The 21,756-nt window shown below is 38.4% G+C and overlaps 1 protein-coding gene across 1 annotated transcript in view; it reads left to right on the top strand.

The window, feature by feature from the left end:
- WDR48 (WD repeat domain 48) overlaps positions 1-17,985 on the top strand; it is a 28,745-nt gene extending 10,760 nt beyond the window's left edge. The window contains exons 6-19 of the mRNA XM_080386923.1: positions 1,815-1,903; positions 2,781-2,882; positions 3,235-3,459; positions 4,867-4,941; positions 5,270-5,372; positions 5,694-5,791; positions 7,631-7,738; positions 8,132-8,228; positions 8,751-8,846; positions 11,775-11,880; positions 13,439-13,526; positions 14,063-14,139; positions 15,172-15,364; positions 15,988-17,985. Of these exons, the coding sequence (XP_080243049.1) occupies positions 1,815-1,903; positions 2,781-2,882; positions 3,235-3,459; positions 4,867-4,941; positions 5,270-5,372; positions 5,694-5,791; positions 7,631-7,738; positions 8,132-8,228; positions 8,751-8,846; positions 11,775-11,880; positions 13,439-13,526; positions 14,063-14,139; positions 15,172-15,364; positions 15,988-16,083 (1,553 nt within the window). The 3' untranslated portion in view covers positions 16,084-17,985. The remainder of the gene's footprint in view (positions 1-1,814; positions 1,904-2,780; positions 2,883-3,234; positions 3,460-4,866; positions 4,942-5,269; positions 5,373-5,693; positions 5,792-7,630; positions 7,739-8,131; positions 8,229-8,750; positions 8,847-11,774; positions 11,881-13,438; positions 13,527-14,062; positions 14,140-15,171; positions 15,365-15,987) is intronic.
- Positions 17,986-21,756: the final 3,771 nt, after the last annotated feature.

Here is a 21,756-nt window from a genome sequence, read left to right as displayed (position 1 = left end):
CCCAGAAGTTTTCTTTCACTGGAAGTAGAATTATTTCATCACCAAACTTTGCTGATAACTCTAAATTACGCTGTCTGGTTGAACAGGGATTGTTTTTTAAGGAAGAATTTATTTGCTGGCTTGAAGGAAGACTCTGTTGTGGGGGAATTATTTTTTTTTTAATACCGCAATAGTGATACAGAACCTAAATGATTCAAGTGAATCATAAATGGGAGACGGGGACTACTGAGGAGCTGATGCTTGTTTTGAGCCCCATATCAAATGGAAGTGGAGACATTACCTCTGAGATGACAGAAATAAGTTTGCATTTCTAGAGTTAGAACAGTAATGCTTCTTCATAAGAGGGAGGAAGGGGAAGTTTTCCTTTCTGGTGCTCCCAACTAATAATATTTCTGTTGGGAAGAACACAGTATGTGTCCTTAAAGCTGCTTTTCCTCAGTCCTTTCAAACAATATTGATTTTTTTCAGAGTGCAAATGAAGATTGTTCTTGTACAATAGTTTCCTGTCTGATTACATGGAAGCGACGTACACAAGCCAGCAGTAAAAGGAAGTCTATTTTAAGAGTCTTTCAGTCAGCATAGACATAAATTTAAATTAAGTGGAGAGATTTTGCTTTTGAGAGGTAGCCTCTTCCAGAAGAGGGTGGAGTTAAGCTTTGCTTTTGTTCTGGCATAAATTTTGCCTCTGTACACTGAAGGTTCTCTCTTCCATTCCTGATCTCCAGCTTGTGATAACTGCAAATTATCCTTTCATAGATTATGGTTGTTGAACAGTGTGCTAACCTTCAAGACTTTCAGTTCTGTTTTTTGCCTTGAACTATCCTTTGAAGACAGTGGAAGACTGTCCCTTTATTTTGGCTATAAATAATAGATTTCATTTGAAAGTTTACATTTGGATAGCAATAGCTAGTGGTTAAGAGGACTCTGAAGTAAAGCTGCATAATTCTTCCACTGTGACAAAATGTTTGTGTGTTAGAAACTTCTTTCCATACTATACATAAATCATTATATAAAGTTTCACATTTTTGCTAGCGGTACAGCTTGTTGCTCTCCTCAGCCTTCTTGGCATGCTGATTGTATGGTTTGGGGGCTTGACGAAATGCCTAATGGTGCTCTCTAAATAGATGATTTTCATTTGCTGTGTCTGTTTCATTTGCTTTTCCTTGTTGAGGGATTGGTACTTTAATCTCTCCAAAAGTAGATTAGGCTAGAAGGCACAGAATTCCTCAATTCTGATGGTAGTTGTGATGCTAAGGAATTGCCATATGGTTTTCACAAACTCAGAGGTAGCATCCGTGCCCAAGTAACACATTTCAGCACTGCGGTGTAACTTCAGTGATGCATCTCTGCTGAACTAAGAAAAGAGCCTTTAATATATAACATAGAATTTTACTGCTACTTGTCTTGAAAAAAAATCTCTGCACTTAAATCCAAATGCTCTGTGTTATAATATATCATAGAATTGTTTAGGTTGGATCATTCTCTAATAGAATAGTTGAGAAGAGCAAGAGTACCTTGATGGTCCTGGCAATGAATGCCTAAAGGTCACTGAGATTGAAATGACCCTAAGTCTGAGGGGTTACTTTGTTTTTATGCAGCGGTAGGTTAACAACTGGGATGGTTTTTTTCTACCAGTATGCTGTCTATAGTCTTTCTTTTTTTTTTTTAAAGCAACTCTATATATGGGGTAGAGTGGCACTATTTTCATGGGTCAAAGGGTATTAAAATACCCTAAAATACAGGTTTTGAGTGAATATAGGTGTTTTTCAAATGACAGCATTAAAATTGAAAATGAAAATTTTATTTTGCAATAGCTTCTTCCCTGAGTGGGAACAAAGACTCTATCTACAGCCTTGCAATGAATCAAATGGGAACAGTTATTGTATCAGGGTCCACTGAAAAGGTAAGTAAAAGTCTGGTAAGGCTCATTCCACTTCAGTTTAAAGATTCATATGAAGAGACTATTTTATTCATATTCAGTGTTGTGGGTTTTGTGTTTTTAATAGTGAGGGTAGACAATTTTAAGTGGGAGTGTAAGTGTAGGATACAAATACCTACCTCAGTCTGAAGATGTGTATATATCCGTATAGCTTTAATACACAGAAGACACAATTGGATCATCTTGTGTAGCCCTCTCTCTATCAGACATCATTACGTTTCACCACAAGAGCTCTGATTTTGAGGGTGTGTTACTGGGATGATTATAAAAACTGAAGCAGTTGCCATGGGTAAGAAAGAAGTGGTGCCAGCGATTTGTAAGTCCCCTACAGGAGGTGGGAAATGAACTCATGAAGTTCAAGTGTTACCAAGAGATAGCCCATGCTGTTTGTTGTAAAGGAAGATGAAACACCCTAAAGTCCCCTGCAAGTTGGGTTTTTTTACCTAATCTAACCTTGAGAGAATTTTATTTTCAAGTCAATATGAAAATGAAAATAGGATACATGAGCAAAACGCCTGAGAAGAGTCTCAGAATCTTTTTTTTTTTTTTACCCACATCACACTATCCTGTTTCCAGTCACTTCCATTCCTTGATTTCTTAAGAAGACAGAAAAAAGAACAAATTACATTAAAACCAAGCAAAGAAAATCATATCTGATTACTAGAGCTGCATAAGACGTAGTTCTGTCTGTCTTGTTCTGATGAGGTATGTTTTTGGTGGTGGATGTCTGTGTGCTTAGAATAAGGGTCAGTTTATTCAGAAAGGCTTAATTTTCTGTAAAGAAAATGCATTCTTGGGAAGAACAATGTTAACGCCAGTTATCCAATGTCTATTTATGTAGGTTCTAAGGGTGTGGGATCCGCGAACTTGTGCAAAATTAATGAAACTCAAAGGGCACACGGACAATGTAAAAGCTTTGTTGTTGAACAGAGATGGCACCCAGGTATGTGCTTTAACTCGAGACAAAGACATTTTACAGAATGCAGAAATGTCCTTAGTCTTTTTCAATATATTTCTTTTATACATAGATTACCGAAGGTAGCTTAACAAGTATTTTACAGATATTTAGTGATTAAAAGAGGGAGGCTGGTGTGTGAAAGCTCTATGTTATTACAGGTCCATCTAGGTATGGAGGGGATGGTTTACATAAAATGTCTGGAAATTGTGGCTAGGGTTGTTAACTGATAGTCTTCATTTAGCACTGTTGTATTGGAATTGTGAAAGTTCTTTATGGAAAAAAATATTTTTAAAGACTTAAATCAAGCAGGTATTTAATTATGATTGTTGTTGCTCAGTGTCTTTCAGGCAGCTCTGATGGAACTATCCGCCTGTGGTCCCTTGGGCAGCAGAGATGTATAGCCACATATCGAGTCCATGATGAAGGGGTTTGGGCTCTGCAAGTCAATGAAGCCTTCACTCATGTTTATTCAGGAGGAAGAGACAGAAAGATTTATTGTACAGATTTACGAAATCCTGACATCCGTGTGCTTATCTGTGAAGAAAAGGCACCAGTGCTTAAGGTAATTGAGTTTAATTCAAAGAATCACAGAATGGTTGAGGTTGGAAGTGACCTCTGGAGGTCATCTGGCCCACCCACTCCCTGCTCAAGCAGGGCTACCTAGAGCCAATTGTCCAGGACCTGGTCCAGGTGGCTTTTGAATATCTCCAAGAATAGAGACTTTGCCACTTTTCTGGGCAACCTGTTCCAGTTCTCAGTCACCCTCGCAGTAATAAAAGTGTAATTGTATTGCATGTTGTCTAATGAAATAGTGGCTTGAGGTATAAGTTGATAGAAGAACGTGTCTTGGGTAACAAGTGTTTATTACACCACATCTTCAGTATATTGGCTTTGTCTCCTAAATTATGTCTGAAACTTATTGTCTGAAGAAGATAAATTCCTGGCAGCTACTTAAATATGCAAATTCAAATATTACTGAAATTGAATATGCTTCAGACATGAAAAGTTGTTTTTACCAGACTCTAGTACAGTTTTAAGAAACTAAGCTGGCATTGTCAAGACAAAAGGACAAAAAAATGGATGTTTCTTAGCAGCAATAGATACACAGAGGGTTATGTTAGAATATGTTGCATACTCACAGGAACCAGCAGTGAAATTTGTGGGGTTTTTGAACACCTAAGCATGATGTTTTCTTAATGGGAGAAAATTGCGTGCACATGTCTGAGTCTTTTGAAGAACTGCTTTTTTGATAATTTTTTTTTTTACTGTCCAACTGTAGATGATGTGACCTAGAAACACATAGGTGTAAAGGCAGTGAGCAATTGAAACAGATACCAGTATCTAAGCAATCTAGCTTTCCTTGTGAGTGAACTTTGTTTTAATGTGTTCAGACAAAATCCTGGCTATATTAACTGTATTTTTGAGAAAGTCAGAATCAGACTTTTCAGTCAAAATGGAAAATGACAATTATGATCAGCTGTACAAAGATCAGAAGGGGTCTCTAAGATCTTTGCTACAGTGATTCGTTATTGTCCCAGAAATGTAACAACAAAGCCAAATGCATAACAGTCTGCTTTTTCATTAGTACAGAACTTTTTATGTTCTCTTTGTAATGATGTGAAGTATCTGAATACAGGGTTATTCAGAAAATACTGTATTTATCAAACTGTCAGACAAGATTCCATCATGCTAGAAGCAACTTTATATACTGCTTGTTCAGATACATTGCATCTACTGTTGCCCATGTCCAGAATCTATTTGTTGAATATTTGAAATAATTTCTCTGGAGTTTCAAAAATCACAGCTTAGTTAGTTTTCATTTAAACTTTGTATTCTTTAGTAAACTGAAAGTAGTGCTGTTTCTGAGATACATTCAAGTATGGGAGCAGGTCTACACAAGCAAATATTAATTGAATAAAGGAAAATTAAGTTAAACATGCCTGAAAGTATTTGTGGTTTCTTTGTTTAGATGGAACTTGACAGATCAGCTGATCCTCCTCCAGCACTTTGGGTTGCAACAACTAAATCCTCTGTGAATAAATGGGTGAGTGATGTATTTTACACTCTGTGAATTCAATTAAGCAGTCGTGGTGTTTGCACTCTTGGTTTGGGAGCTGTTGGACTGTTGCTTGCAACTTGACTGTGACTTGCTATGATCTATAAGCTTTCTTTAAAAAAATAATATGCTAATATTGAAACTGATCAAAAGACATTAAGCTTTGAATTGCTGTCTATTTATGCTGCTTTTAGAAATAAATTATCTTCCTCTGAACTGGACGGTTAACAAATAGCAGCATGAACTAAGCGTTGTTACAGATAAAAGCAATTTATAGATTATTATGAATGTGTCATTATTTTATTTCTTTCTTTAGACTTTGAAGGGAATTCATAATTTTAGAGCATCTGGAGATTATGATAATGATTGTAGCAACCCTATACCACCCCTGTGTACACAGCCTGACCAAGTTATAAAAGGTAAACAGCTGTTTTTCAGACTGCCTTATAAAATCTGTTATCATTACCAGAAATGGTAGATGTTTACAACTAGCTCAAGTTTTCGGGTGCCTGATACTATGATTTCAACCAAACCAAAACAAAGACAATGTGGTTATCACCTATCTAGTGTTAGCTACATTTAAAATATTGTTCAAACCTTGGTGATATCCAAGTCTTATATAAAATAGTGAAACCAAAGAACAATCACACGTGTCATGTTATACAGTTTAATTTAATGTAATATTAGGAAAAAAAACAACAACCAACACTGTAGTGACCTTAACTCTTTTTGTTTGCTAGGCGGTGCTAGTATTATTCAGTGCCACATTCTTAACGACAAGAGACACATATTAACCAAAGACACAAATAATAATGTGGCATACTGGGATGTCTTGAAGGTAAGTATATAATTTTGGATTAAGCGTCTGCTGTTGGATGCATAATTATTTTGCACCTTTTTTATGTAATATTTTTAGTGTGTAAGAGACCTATGGTAGAAAGTAAATTATCTTTCTGTCCCATGACTTAATGCAAAGATTGCTTTTTGAAAAAGGAGGGGGCATTTTTGAGCTTTTCTGTATCTTTGCCCAATGCGAAGCTGATGTATTCGTTCACCTGAAAGTCGGACCCTTGAATTCTGTCCTGAAAATAGTAATGTTTGTTTTGATTGGGTTTTGTTTCAAAGAGAGCTTGTAGAGGCCCCTGGTCATGTCTGCCCAATGCAGAACAGAGTAGCATAAGAAAGCTTAGCCCGCAAAAGGGAAACCTGTGCTTCAGGTCCTGCTGCAAACCTACAGATCCCAAGCGAGCGTGCTGACTAGCAGTCTGTGGACTATTCAGGAATTTATCCTTGTTAGTTGGAAATATAGCAGGCAGCGAGGCAGGACTGGAAGGACAGTTAGCAGAAAGAAGCATGGCTCCTGCCTAGTGTTACTTGCTCCTCTGAGGAGAGACTTGGCGTGGCATTTCTTTTTTTTGCTTTACCCAGTGATTTGTCAGAGGAGAAGGAAAAGGGTGTGGAGAGAAAGGACTGGAATCCCAGATCAGTGAGGTGGCCAGCAGTTTCTTCCTTTGCAAAATCCTGTTTGAAATTCTAAATCTTGTTTTCATCTTGAACAATGTGGTGCTCCATCCAAGATTAAGTAACGAAGTGCAGCACGCCCAGCTAACCTACTGAGTTGCTGGCTGAAGGGAGGAAGAAGGGAATTAAGTTGGAGAATGTAGATTTGTACTAGAAATTATCTAGATTACTTTTGTGGAAAAGTGAATAGCTTTTCTTTCTTTCAGTTTATGGTTGGTATATACTTAAATCAGTATTAGATCTCAGGACCAAAGTCAAATGCTAATGATAATTTGTACCTTCATTCAATTATTTTTTTCTCTTTTAAGGCTTTCAGAAGCATCTGTTAGATACGTTTAAATATGCATTTGCTTTAGAGATGAGGTTACTTGCCAGGTGAAAGTGTCATTGTATGTGTAGGATCACTGCACTCTAAAGCTGAGATTCTTTTTTGAATGTGCTGGAAGAAAATAGGGAAGTTTTCTTGCCTGTAGCTACACCCTCCAGTCTTTGCTTCCTGTAACTTCCTAGATTTTGAGGAAATAAGTCTTGCAAGGTTATAATCCTTAGACTTTGCTTAAAGCATGTGTTTCAGGATGACTTTGTGAGTGGAATACAAGGATTTTGATGTTAACAGACTTGCTTAAGGAACTTTAAAAGTATAAATTAAAACAGATAAACTGAAACAGGAAGAAAAGAATCTGCACACAGATGCACTCACTGCTGTTCCCATTGCAGTAGTTGAGCTGAATTTGTTGCTAGATTGGCAACAAGTATTGGTGTTTGGTGTTTGATAGAGAGTTGTACTGAAATATTGATACTGATGGGGAGAAGAATGACAGAGGGTGATAGAAGACAGCTATCTACTCAGCGATAGGGAAAATGTTTTTTATTAATGGGAAGTAATACTTCCATACCATTCCAATGTCTTGATGCCACTACATCAGATATAAATAATAAGTAGCAAATAAAAATTATTTACCACATAAACTATTGTTTAATTTTTTTGAGAAAAGGTTGAACCTTTAACTTGTGTGTGTCTGGACTACAGCACTCTTGGAGAAATCATAATTTGTAATCATTCCAAGTGTGTATGAAAGTCAAGCAAATGATTGGAGGTGTTGATGTGACTCAATACTCAGAATTTAAAACCATGTGTATTTCATTTGGTGCACAGGCATGTAAAGTTGAAGACCTTGGGAAAGTAGATTTTGAAGAAGAAATTAAGAAGAGATTTAAGATGGTGTATGTGCCAAACTGGTTCTCAGTAGACTTGAAAACTGGGGTGAGATACAACTCCTAAGTCTGTTGTTCTGTCATACTTAATATATTTTCACATACTGTTTGTTCACAAAGGTTTTAGTGTGTTACAATTTTTGAATAAAAATCATCATTTATCTGATGGGCTAGATTTATTTTGAAGCAAACCAGCAAATTTTATCTCAGTTCTTAATAATTTGAAAAGCTTTTTTTTTTTTTTTTCTCATGGTGTGGTCAGTTTAAATCCGCCAACACTAATTATGAATTAATACAGTTTGGTAAACAAAAATATGCTATCATGCATTTAGAAACTCTTTGTTTTGTATTCCCAGTTAAGTATGAACAAAATAAATTTATAGACTTTCTTAATAAAAAACAACTATTGCATTCCTTTTCCTGGTGGTCTTTTTTCCAACAGATGTTGACAATTACTTTGGATGAAAGTGACTGCTTTGCAGCCTGGGTTTCAGCAAAGGATGCTGGATTTAGCAGTCCAGATGGTTCTGATCCAAAATGTAAGTTTTAACTAATACTAGTGTTTTATTGAGATGAAAAAGCAGAATAAATTTTAGTATTTATGTTTCAAAGTATTCCAATGTCACATATGTCAGTAGCTGGTTGGATTTTAGGGCTTATTTTCTTGAAACTAAATTTTGCAGAGAATCCTCCATTGAGAATGCTTGCTTTTTTCTGAAATGTTTGTCATGTTCAGGTTTTCTGTTTAACTTGCTTTTAAACCTTCAAGAAGCAAAAGGGAAAAAGTAATATTCCTCAACTTGGAACTGTTTCCTAATCTAGGGATGTTGTAGCATGTGAGTGGTCCAACAGCAGCAATTCTAAAAGTAGCTTATTTTGAAAGATTGTAATTTGTAGCTCTGAGATTGTAATAAGAAGATTTCTGTGCCCATAAATAATTTGTTTTGGAAACAGAACTGCTTAATCTTCTGGGAAAGTTTTCAGCTGTGGATCAAATGTGGAATATAATGATGCCAATGGATTTTGCATAACTGAAGTCCTACCCTGCTATGTCTTGACAGTGAACCTTGGAGGGCTTCTGCTACAAGCACTTCTGGAGTATTGGCCTAGAACACATATCAATCCAATGGATGAAGAAGAAAATGAAATAAATCATGGTTAGTGTTTTAATATTTTCCTTTTTTAGGATTTGTTCATACATTCTGTTTATCTTTAAAAGTTTATACCTTGACTTGCTGTCATATACCTATCTCTGTATGCTTTATAGACTAATGTTTTTAATGCTTTGAAATTGGCTTTACACCAAAACTTGCTAAGTAGCGTTCTTCTGAAAGTATCAGCAAAAATCTTAAGAGCTCAAAAAAAAAAAATAATGTAGGTGAATAGGTGATTCTGAAGTTACAGAAATATGATGCCTTGATGAAAAACATTGCTGGCAAAACTAAGGCTTGACATGGAAAAGAAACAGCCTAGATAATGACAGCAAAGAGCAATAGTTCAGTTATTCACATTATCCAACATTCTCTTGACATGATTCCAATTTAATGCTAGATATTATGAACCATATAAAATAAAAGAAAGATATATTGTGAAAAATCTATCAAATGGATATTAGAATAATACATGGAGTAGGTCTATACAAAACCAGCTCAGAGTGGTGTTTTAAGGTAAATGCTAAGTCTAATCAGTCATAAGATAAAAAGCACAGCTATGTAAAGTTTAAGGTAGTGGCTGAATTTGGCAGAATTGACAGAAGAGACTGTATAACTTCTAAGTTTGAAATTAATTTGACCCAGATCGGAGTTGACTGAAAAGTCTTTGGTGATTAAGAGATTAGTTTCTACAGATAATGCCATTAAGAAAGCTGTAAGTTCAGCAGTATCTTGCCATTTTGTGACAAAGATTGTGCCAAGAGTTAGCTAGTTTCTTCTTTCAGAAATGATCTCCATGGAGGGTTACAGCACTTGGAAGGCTTTTCTGGATAAAGTTGCTGATTCTCATACTTCTGTGTATTGGCAGCCTGCAGCTTGAGAGCCAGACGTGTATAAGAAGTATAACTCACAGATTTTTGTATTGTTGGAACACTGATGCTGCACTACTGATCTCTGTGAATAGCTGTGGATTGGTGGAATGTTCAGGATACTCGCTACTACAGAGTCAGTCTTCATTTTCCTTTTCAAAAGTAACAATTAAGAAACTGACACTGAACTTAAGAAGATAAAGTGTAACTGTTGGACACTGAAGTTGGTGTAAATTTGATACACCTGGAGGCTGTGCTGCCATTCAGGGACACCTGGACAGGCTAGAGAGGAAACTACTGAAGTTCAACAAATGCAAGTGTAGGGTCCTGCACATGGGGAGGAACAGCCCCACGCAGCAGCACAGGTTGGGGTTGACCTGCTGGGGGGCAGCTCTGTGGAGAAGGACCCGGGAGTTCTGGTGGACAGCAAGTTGTCCGTGGGCCAACAGTGTGCCCTCATGGCCAAGAGGGCAATGGTGCCCTGGGGTACATTAGGAGGAGCGTGGCCAGCAGGTCAAGTGAGGTAATCCTCCCCCTCTGCCCTGGTGAAACCACATCTGGAGTGCTGTGTCCAGTGCTTCCCAGTTCAAGAGAGACAGGGAGCTACTGGAGAGGGTCTGGTGGAGGCTGCAAAGATGATGAAGGGACTGAAGCATCTCCCTGATGAGGAAAGGCTGAGAGAGCTGGGCCTGTTCAGTTTGGAGAAGAGAAGACTAAGAGGGGATCTTATCAATGTCTACAAGTATCTTAAGGGTGAGTGTCAAGAGGATGGGGCTAGGCTCTTTTGAGTGGTGCTCAGTGACAGGAGAAGGGGCAACAGGCACAAACTGAAACACAGGAAGTTCTGTCTGAATATGAGGAAAAACTTCTTTGCTTTGAGGGTGATGGAGCCCTGGCACAGGCTGCCCAGAGAGGCTGTGGGGTCTCCTTCCCTGGAGACATTCAAAACCCACCTGGATGCGATCCTGTGCAACCTGCTCTAGGTGAACCTGCTTTAGCAGGGGGCTGGACTAGGTGATCTCCAGAGGTGCCTTCCAACCCCAACCATCCTGTGACTCTGTAAATAGACAAGAACATAAATATATATATATATCTCTATGTGTATGTGCAGTATTGTTCCTCTCGATTGTTAACAGAAGTGTTGTGAAGAATTTTTTCAAACTAGGATTTCTCACTTGCTCTAGCTTAAATATCCTGTTCATCCCTCCTAATAGAGAATATTTTCTTTTTTTGTTTCTTTGCTTGATACAATTTTTGACCTTCCTTTCCCTACATCCATTGCTGGTCAGAAAGCTAAATAATTATGCATCTTGTGAGACTATGCCATTTAAATTTCTTATAATGCTTGAACTGAACATCATGTTCAAATAGGTTAATTGGATGCTGCAGTGTAATCAAGATGATCTAGTGAAAGGAAGGCATCTATTGTGTTTCAAGATACCTGACTGATGAGAAGCTGTGCTGTTCAAGAGGTGCATAAATAATGCTGATTTTTGTTTAATCTTATCCTGTCCATCTGATGTGGAATCAGATTCTTCGGTGTTTGAAGACCATACTGCTATAACCGACTAAAAATAAATTGAATTTAGAATGCTACAACTTCAAGGAAATATGAGTCCAAGTTTTGCTAGTACACTGTTTTGACATCTGGCGAATCCAGGTAGAAAAGCAAAGCTAACATCCTTCAGAGTTCTCTGCTGTCAGCGTAGAGGGGAGAAACAGTCTTGTCTCAGCAGAATCTCTTTGTTTGATTTCTAATATTAGTATTGTTCAGTCTGACAAATTCTCAAGAGTTCTGTTAAGGAGCTGGAAAAAACTAGTAACAGAGTTTTGGCTCACGAGCTCTGTTTCCTTTTCCTAAAAGGCTTTTGAAATAGGCCTTCCACAAACCTGTGTTGGTCTAGTTATTCTCTAGTGTTCCTTTTTTTAATATACTTCCTGTGTGTTGGAAATGGGCATTTTCTTGTTTTTTATTAAGCTTATTTTTATATTAGCTGGGGGGTCTATGTATACCCAATTTTAAGGCCTAGTCCAGTCTCACCGTTGTGTGTATTTTTTCCAACAGTGAATGGTGAGCAGGAGAACAGAGTTCAGAAAGGAAATGGATACTTTCAAGTGCCACCACATACACCAGTTATTTTTGGTGAGGCTGGAGGACGCACTTTGTTCAGGTATGAAAATTCAAGAGTGTAAAAATTCAGCGGCTAAATAATTACTTCCTTTGTTGCAAGCAGAAATGCTATCAGAACATAATACTTGCCTCCATTCTGTACTGTACATTGAAGACATGCCCTTGACAGGAAGATGGGCAGCCGTTAATAATTTTGCATTGTCCAACTGAGTATGTGAGTCTGAAAATCAGCAAGGTGTGGGATTTTACAATGGTAAGAGTTGTATATTGTTCCTGGTTGGATGTCACAGTTTTGAGACCTTTATGGGTGCCCTCCTCCTGCAAACTGATTAACTGAACTTTATTTTAGAATGGAATTGTGCTACTTTAGATGCTTGTAGAACTTCTTTTACTGGCCTGTTCTGCTGGTCTTTGACCATTAATGACTCAGACAGGAGATCCTACTCACTAGAGAATTAATTTCTGCTTCCAAAATTGTAGTTGATGACCCATTACAAGATGCTAAGCCCTGGCAGGTAGGAGCACAAATTTTGTATTATAATATATATACACACTGATTATCCTTCTGGTTTTTTTCATCCTATGTTGAAAAGCCTAACTGTGATATATGATATGTCAGAGACAGTTTAATAGTGCTGTGAAACAAACGCCAAGCTTTCAAATACCATGAAGCATTTAATAGTAACTGACACAGTAGACTTTAAATTTGAGGAGTGGGAGATGTTTGATTTGTTGGTTTTGTGTCATTTTAACATTGTGTGTTTCAATTATTATTTAACAATTTATTTTAACACTTAACAGTTTCTATTATAATTTAACAATGTTTACTATTTAACAATAAACAAAATTTTTTGTTGTTTAGTGTTAAAATAAATTTCAGTCCATGAATTGGTCAGTAAAACAGGGTAGCCTTTTGCAGCTTTGAGAACTGATTATTTTTTCTGCATTATCAATGTATTTACGTTGTAGCTGGGGCTTAATATTTGCATCCATTCTGTACTTGTGGATCTTACATCTTATACAACTTGTTCTCAAGAGAACACTGAAAAGACAACATTGGAGGGAACAAGCTATGCTTACTGAACCTAAATGGTGGCTGTATGTCTCTGACAAAATACTTAATTGGAATTTATAAATTTTTATGTTGCTTCATTTCACCATTTTATGTGCATGTTTCTTAAAATTGGTTTTATTCTTTCCATTTAGTGAGGGCTTAGCAGACACTTTACATGCAAAGCTAATTTTTTTCTAAGCAGAGAAGAATTGCTTTATGCCAGGTGTCTTTCCCCTTCTCCTGACAGTTTTGTACTTCAAGACACAAAAATATGCAATCCGTGAGCAGAGTAGTTTTTTAAATTTCTCTGTGCTGTAGCCTGTGGTCTCTTGAGTTACTTCTCCCTGTTTCTGCTCCAGGGACCTGTTGTCTTCCTGCAGTTACTTTTGTTGGTCTTAACAGAAGGTAACGTGATGACGTGAAGGGCCAGCTAACCGAATTCAAGCTCCCTGCCCATTAAAAGTGCAGGTCCTTCCCCGAAAGCTTTTTAATGCACATTACAGTAATTGTTTTCATTCACAAACACTGTTTCTCTCTGTCTTAGGTTATTATGTCGGGATTCAGGTGGTGAAACTGAATCTATGCTTCTTAATGAAACTGTGCCACAATGGGTAATTGACATCACTGTGGATGTAAGTATTACCTGTATAGATTTTGGGGTTTGGTGGTTATTCTTTTTAAAATGTTTTTAACTGTACAGGATCTGAAATGACATTTAAAATTATTGCTGTGTTTTTATTTTAAATAAGTTATCTCGATTCATTATTTTTTGATATGTCCAGTTAAGGGTTTTTTTGCTTACTTTCTTTTGACAGAAATTCTTAGAAAAATTATTCAAAGTACTGTGCATAATTGGTATCCTTTTCAAGTGTGGACTTCAGAACAGAGAATGCTCTTCATATTGCCGCAGTCTTTTGATTCTATCTAGTTTCCTTTGAAATAAATGATAATTTATATGCAAAAGCTAGATGATACATGTATTATCCAAATTGAAGCATCTCAGGAGTATGAGTAATTTAGAAGTTGGCTGTGGTGGTGATGTTGATTAAGAATCTCTCTTGGTTTTTGATAATTAGGAGCTGAATATACTTCACATACCAGCTGGTGGAAATAGGAACTGATAACAGTTCATCCTAAATTAACAGTTTTCAAATTTGTTTCCTTCTAGAAAAATATGCCCAAATTCAATAAGATCCCCTTCTACCTCCAACCTCATTCATCATCAGGGGCAAAAACTCTAAAAAAGTAAGTAATGCATATTTAACTCTCAGAACTGCAGAAAGAGAATTGCAAGCTAAAAAAAAAAAATTGCCAGAAAATCATGTTGTGCTTGATGAATTTATAGAAGTTTCTAGTCAATTAAGCAGCATCACTCTGAAGCATTAAATTGTATCAGAATATTTGAAAGAACTGTAGGTTTCTCTTGGGTTGAATGGGCAGTTGCTTAAGATTATGCAAAGAAATGTCCAAGAACTAACTACTGAAATCAGACTTTGTCTTTTGTAGTATTTAGTCAGAAAATTGAGGAACTTGGAGATTGTTACACTGTTCGGTTCTATATTATGTTTCCTCTTGCTAACAATGATGAGTAATAGCTCTTTAAAAGGGAAAGCTACAAAACCTGACAGCAGGGAAAGCAGGATAGGCAGGCTATCACATTAGCTGTAACTGGGAGCTGTATAGGTTAGAAGTCAATGCAGGTCCTCAGGTTTGAAGTCAAATATCGTAGACTGCATGCCCACCATTTATGTGCAACAGTTTGTGGTATTTTCCACAAATGCCAAGTTTCTTAAATCTCACTGAAGTCTTCACATCGGAGACAATTTGTGAAAGAGGAACGTCACAGGCTGTTTGTGGCCTTTGTGGAAAAGCTGCTGCTGCTTATTACTTTAGAAATTCCCCTCTGTTAATGTGGTAGGTTGAGCAGCATATTCTGGCTGACCTCTATTACTATTCCATATCTTCTGTCCTTCTCTTACTAATCCCTTTTCTATTGAAAGATGGCTCCTGTATACAAAATTCACCTGAAGTTTGGTTTTAATTCTGTCTCTTGCATATCTTACCATTTTCTGAGTCCCTTTTGCCGTGTGAGTCTTTGGATAAATAGCTGTTATGATCATGGTATTCTGGATGATCCTGATAATTTACTATTAGGCTTATAATATAAAGAGTTTATCTGTGTACTTGCATATTTTGCTACAGATAAGTACTGTGAAGGTGAGAAATAGAGTTTCTCAAGTTTTTTTCCTGCCTAACTTATACCTTACCTTTATATAGAGACCGACTGTCAGCAAGTGATATGCTTCAGGTGAGAAAAGTGATGGAACATGTGTATGAGAAAATCATAAACTTGGATAATGAGTCTCAGACAACTAGCTCTTCCAATAATGAAAAAACAGGAGAACAAGAAAAAGAGGAAGACATTGCTGTGCTAGCAGAGGAGAAGATTGAACTTCTGTGCCAGGACCAGGTAAGTTCCTTGAGCATTCTAGCCTGTGAGCAAAACCAGTGTTTAGCAATGAATCAGTTGTGAGTTTCTGAATACTGAGCTTTCAATACACTCTAGGTTGTCTGTTACCTTTAAAACTAAGGAAATGTTTTGTCATCATGTTAGCTTACTGATGACATAAGTTCAGACAGCTGCAGATAGACGGATCAAAGAATTTATATAGTATGCCTGTTTTGTTTAGGCTGAATAGTGGCCTTTATAGGATTACTCACTCATACTCAACAAATGGACTTAATACAGGTCCACAGAGTTCCATTTCTAGCATTTTTGGAACGTTTTGAATTCTGCATTTCTACTGGAGTTTAAAACTGGCCCAGAATTATGAATTGTCTAGTAATGGTAATAAGCGTGCAAAGATTAAATATTGAGGATGTGGTTTTAATACGAAGTTATATGTTACATTGCTAAAATCTTTCAGTAATACATTAGGTTTACTTGCTAGTTGAAAAATCTGAGGCTTTGCATGGTTTCTCTTTGACGCCAGATCACCCATAGGATTGTTTTGCCCAACCAGAGTGTTTCATCCTTGAACTTTTGAGAGTCTGGCAGATTTGTGGAATAAAAGATAAATTTCTACTGTTTAGGTTTTGGATCCGAATATGGACCTTCGAACTGTAAAGCACTTCATTTGGAAGAGTGGTGGTGATCTGACACTTCATTATCGCCAGAAATCAACGTGAAGGCAGTGGTGTGGACCCAGATGGTTCCTTATTTACATGACCATACTGTACTGGTTCCAAGAGTAGTACTATAGAAGCCCACTGAACCCCTAAGGTAGATGAGACTTCTAATGACTCGGTATGGACGGGAAGTATACATTTAATTGAAGTGACTAATAGATCTGTAATATAGAGGAAAAAAAATCTATATGACTTAAACTAAAGTCTGTCCTAGTCTCAGCCATTGAGATGGGAAGTCGCTGAGTGGTTCGTGTTGTGTGAGATGTACAGAGAACGGATGATAATCCAGTGCAGACTTTTGCTTCCTCCTTTTTGCTTTTGTTTTTCCAGAACATAATATCCTCGTCTGCTCATGCTTGATATGAAACCATTTTGGCCATATTAGTTGCTGTGTTCAGAACTGCTCACAAGGTATTTTTAGTACATTCCATTCATAAAGTTCCTACAGTGATTTCTCACCGGTTACTCAAACATGTCTACCACTTAAAGAAATTTGGAAAAGAAAAACAACAGAAAATACGTATTGTATACTTGAAAGAATTGGCCCATTTAATTGTAAATGAAGGGTTAATGTTTAGAGTTGTTTTAATACTGCAACTCCATGGTTGCTTTAAAGGACTGTTGACATGCAGAATAAGAACACTAGGTAAATATTGTAGCAAGGTCAGTCCAGTGATGCTGTGCATCATAGTAGGGTGAACATGCTTTGCAGCAATTTTTTTTTTTTAAATATATATAACTACTTCCTGCACTGTGTTCTGGGTGTTCTGAAGACACACTAGTCTAATTTTTGGTAACTGTGCTCCAAAACTATGTGACATTTTGTTAAAACTTCAGACCATTCTGAAAATAACTTCATATGTTTAATGTTAAACTTCAGCAACTTCTCAGCAGATTTCATATTCATGATATAAAAATACTTATTCTTCTTTTCCAAAGTTTTATATGCAGTTGTTCTTTTGTTATAGATTTATGCAGATCTTCTTTTCACTGTTATTTCTAAAAATCTGTGACTGTCATAGACTCATAGTAGTCTTTTATAGAGTTTAACTTATTGGGGGGAGGGGGTAAAGGCATTTCAGCTTTTTGGTGAGAGAATGTGGGGCTGTCCCAGAAAACCATTTGTAGCCAGAACAAATTACAAATCCTCATAAAGAAATTGTGTAAAAATTACTCTTGTCTGAAGCAGAAGCACAAGTGCCTTCAAAGGGCAGTATATTATTTGAGTTTCTTCAGGAGACATATGTTCTTGCCCTTCCTGTATCTTGCTGTCAAGATTTAGGTTGAGGCCTAAAGAAAGTCCCAATAAATTCTATTACTGGGATTGTACTGGTCAAACAAAAAGTTAAATATTTTTCATCGTACTTTATTTGAAAAAATAGTCAAATCATTACCTTCTGCGATCTTAACCTAGGTAAACAAACCCATTGCTTAAACAAAAAATATGGTTCAGACCTAAGCTAGCATGTCTTTTTCCCTGTCTTTTGAGAGTCAGTTTCAGTTTTTAATCCCCATTTCTGTGTATGCTCAGTTTGACACCATTGTGCTATGACTGCACATTTTTAGTGATATTTGTGAATTAAATGGTTAAACAGAATTGTAACTTTTTCTGATAAATTTTCCTGACTTGTATTTATTAATAGCAAGGATCTACGCTTGTTCCAATAGGCACTGTTTGGGTTTGTTTTTTTTTTTTATGGTTGTCTTCCTGTCCTGTTGTATACACTGAAATTGCTCCCAGTAATTTTGTTTGAAATCAGCCAAGATTGTAATTTTTCTTCTTTTTTTCTTTGTAACCATTGCGAAACACAGTTTCAGGAAAGATTGACAGAACAGTCTGCAATGCCAGAAGGGTAAATGATGTTTCATAGTTGTATAGAATAAAAGGCTTTAGTTAAAATATTTTCAAGTTGTTTTGTTATTGGATTGATTATGCAATTGTAGAACTCGGACCGTTGCTATTTAATGTTTTATTATTAGGGACTTCAAAATCCTTTGAAGCCTCAGGTAATGGAATGGCTAAAGAAATGGCAGTGCCTTACCCTTCAAGATGATCTTGTAATATGGTTGGGTATAAGAATTTAGCAGACATGCAAGCTTTGAGGTCCTGTTGAAGTGGAGAACCTGCTCGAGCAATGCTGTTTGCATGGGCAGTGCATGCTTTTGTGCTAGGAAAGTTATTTTGTGCTAATACCTATGTAGTGCATAAGGAAAGACAGCCATGCTACAAGTAATTCGTGGCAGTTGTCACTGAGTTTTCTGGATGTGGGAAGGTTTTAGCCCTGTGAGAGGCAGGTGGGAAACCAAGACTGGCTTTCCTGATGCTGAAAATGCCAGTACAGAATGCTCAAAGCATTTTGCTGTGGGGACTGTCAGCTGGGCTGCTTTTGGAGGGGACACAGTAATTCAGTGGCCAAATGTGTTCCCAGAGGCTCCCAGCATCCATCCTAGATGGAGTGTCAAGTTAGAGTGTTTTTTGCTACTCCCTTTTAATTTCTGTCACCGTTTCTGGAATTGTGCTGTCTTCAAGAGTCCTGAAGGCAAGAGCAGGAGAGGCCCCTGCGTGGCGTTAAGGAGTTAATATGAGAATCACGAGAATCACAGCTCACTGGAACAACAGAGGGAGTTCTAGTTTGCCAGAATCACAGGAAAGGCTGCTGATTTGTAGAAGTGAGTTTTTTTTAATTTCCAAGTTGGTAATGGACAGTTGTAACTCCAGTATTTAGCAGTGTAACCTGTCTCCCAGAAAAACATTTGTCTATGACAGGCTACACTTTCTTCACTTCAGGTGGGGTAGTGTTGAGGACAGGAGAGCTGGGCTCAGCTGTTGCAGCTGAAGTGCAAATATCATTTCAGGAGGAGAACAACTACTTGAAGGATTTAGCATTAACTTTTAGAAAGACTAAAAAAATACTCAAAATAAGCCCTAGGCAGGAGATAATGTAGTTCCACCTGATTGCCAAGTGGTAGGAAAATAAGAGACTTGGGATTTATTAGTTTGATTGTCTGTATTCCATGGGAGAGGGGCAGCCGGGGACTGGCGGTGTGCTGCTCGGGGCGGTCTTGGTCAGAGCAGCTCTCCCGTGGTTTAGATCATGCAAGCTGAAGTGTTGATCTGAGAGTTGCTGACTCAGGGGAGAGAGGAAAGTTTGCCGAGGTGAATTACGGTGGAGGTGCCCGGGAAGGGGAGAGAATGTGTTTGTCAAAGGTGAAGGCACAGAGTGACTGTTAACGCATGAATCCAGTTACAGCATTCCAAATTTAGACCTGTACATTACAGCAAGGTACTACTTCCTCATTCACAGAGGTCCCACTTGATTCAAATTTTATCCCCAGAAAATTTCTGAACTTGATGTTTAGCATCAATCGTTAAGCACATGTTCTTACGCTTGTAGGCGTGCTGATGGCTCCCCAGCAGAGCCAGGTGGAGTTACCACCCACCTAGATAACAGAACTGTTAAAAGCACACGCACACATAAAGATCAAGAAAGTGATTGACTAAAATAAGTTTCCTGTGCTATGTGGTGGCGTTTTTTTCCATAAGCAGCTGAACAAATATCATGCAGACCAGAGGTACCGATTAGAGACTGGGTGGGACAGGCCCAATCTCTCTCTGAGGATATGGGGACATTGTTTCAGCCACCTTTTTCGTGGGACTGAGAATGCTCAATTACTTTTTGCAGCTTAGAAATGTAACTTAAACCAAACAATCGCCTTGAAATTGCTGCTAAGCAGAACCAATGCGAGTTAGTGTTTGCTTAAGGCAAAAGCAAAGAGGGAGGCTGTGTGGACATTTGTGGCAGTGCCCAGGAAATTGAAGAGATTAACACAGTCAAAGGAAATGCAGTGAGTAACTTGTAGCTGCCTTCACTCAACAGCCAGAGGCAGCTGCACCTGGTTCTTTCATAATGCTTGGAAGTGAAACTATGCCCAGGTACAGGGGAAGAGGGAGAATAGTAAGGGTGCTGTGAGGAATGCTGAATTCGAAGCTTCTCCCTGGGAGGCTGCCTCTGCTGCTGCCCATTTCTGTCAATTTCACGGTGCAGCAGCAAGCAGACAGAAATGGGTAACTCAAGCCTGTCGGTGCGCGAGTGCTGTGATCTCTGCTCAGTGTTGCAGCCTGTCTTCCTCCATTTCTCAGGTACAGCCAAGTTCAATCAGGTGTGGCAACTTGGATAAGCCGCTTCTGAACATAGCCTAGAGTAGCACACCAGAAGTCAGTCAGTTGTCAAGCCTGCTGTGAATGTTTAAGAGGGAAAATAAAGTCATCACTGCCTGAATTTGGTATTTCAACAGTTCTTTCCAGCAGTTGTTCATCTTAAAAGACACTAAGTGCATTCAGTCACACATTCAAGTTCAGCTAGAATTAGTTCAGCGTCCATATTGCTGTTAATAATAAGATTTGCATGTTTATCTCTAGGATGCTTAGTTCCTTATGATGCTGGGGAGTTATGATCATTGCTAGTACTGGGTTATGCTGCCCAAAGTTGCCATGAATGCAGTAATTTACTTCAGAATGGAAGAATGCTTGGTCCAGCCTGCTGAAGTTAGCCTTGATGAAGTTGCTCCGGCCTTTTTTGAGCAGAGCTGTGGGTGTCTGTGGTTGGAGGTCCCAGTGCTGCTGAGCACCCATCCCCTGTCCAGCCACCAGCTGCCCTGACTCATTTGGGTGAGCAGAGGCGCTTGGCTCAGCGGGGATGAGCTCTGCATAATCCTTGCTGTAACACTTGAGCTCCTGGTAGCCTCTTTGGATTTAACGTCTGCTAGACTCATGTCCTCAGGCTTAACTATTAATATTAGAGAGCACCTTGGGTCTGGAAGCTTATCCTGTTGTGTCTGGCCGTATCAAACCATCCTACACAACCACGGCATCAAGCTCTGAAGTTAGTACCAAGCCTGCTAAAGCCCCGTCTTCCTTTGTTTTGCCATCCTTGTGATACTGCTGAGACAGTGCTATGTGTCTGCAAAGGAATTAGCGCTGTGGGGGTTACGGATGCCCTCCCCGCACAGGGTGGCAGCCAGCCCTCCTGCTTACCTGGAAACAGCAGCTTTCTGGGACAGCACCTGACTGATGGTGGTTTGTTTGGAGATCTTTTGTTTCCCCTCCCAAAAGCAGGCCGTTCAAGCCCTTTCACTCGAAGATAGCTCTGTCTTCCACAGCCATTCTACTTGTTTCAGACCAACATAAAATACTACCTGTACTATTTCAGACCTGGCCTTAGGAGGGGCGTTGCTTTCAGTAGTACCTGGGCAATCCTTTCCTGAATTTGTCTCAAATTAAGGCGGCAGCAGCAGCAGTGAGATCATCACAAATGCTCCAGTTTGGCCTACAGCACACAGGCTGTCGGAGGGGAGACGCTTCTGCTCTTAACACTTGCAGCAACAGCAGGAGGGCAAGGCAGGTGGCCTGTGCCCCCAGGAGAACTGGATCCCCTCTGAATCCAGCCATGCAGAAGCTTCTGCCACTTTTTAGGTTTTATTTGGAAACCAAGAAATTCTAATCAGCTTTCTCACTTCTGCACTCACAAGAATACTGCCTACTTCTCTTTGTTTCAGTGGGGAGGGCCTCAGGCATCTTAAAAAGTAGTTCCAAGTTGTCAAAAAGAGTCTGATGAGGAAGTTAAACTCTTCATTTAGCATTGAAATTAAAAAGTTAATAGGTGAGTACAGTGT

This window comes from Falco punctatus (assembly GCF_963210335.1).
Source record: "Falco punctatus genome assembly, chromosome: 4".
NCBI lineage: Eukaryota > Metazoa > Chordata > Aves > Falconiformes > Falconidae > Falco > Falco punctatus.
Note: the sequence above shows the minus strand (reverse complement) of the source record. Positions and strands in the feature narration are given on the sequence as shown.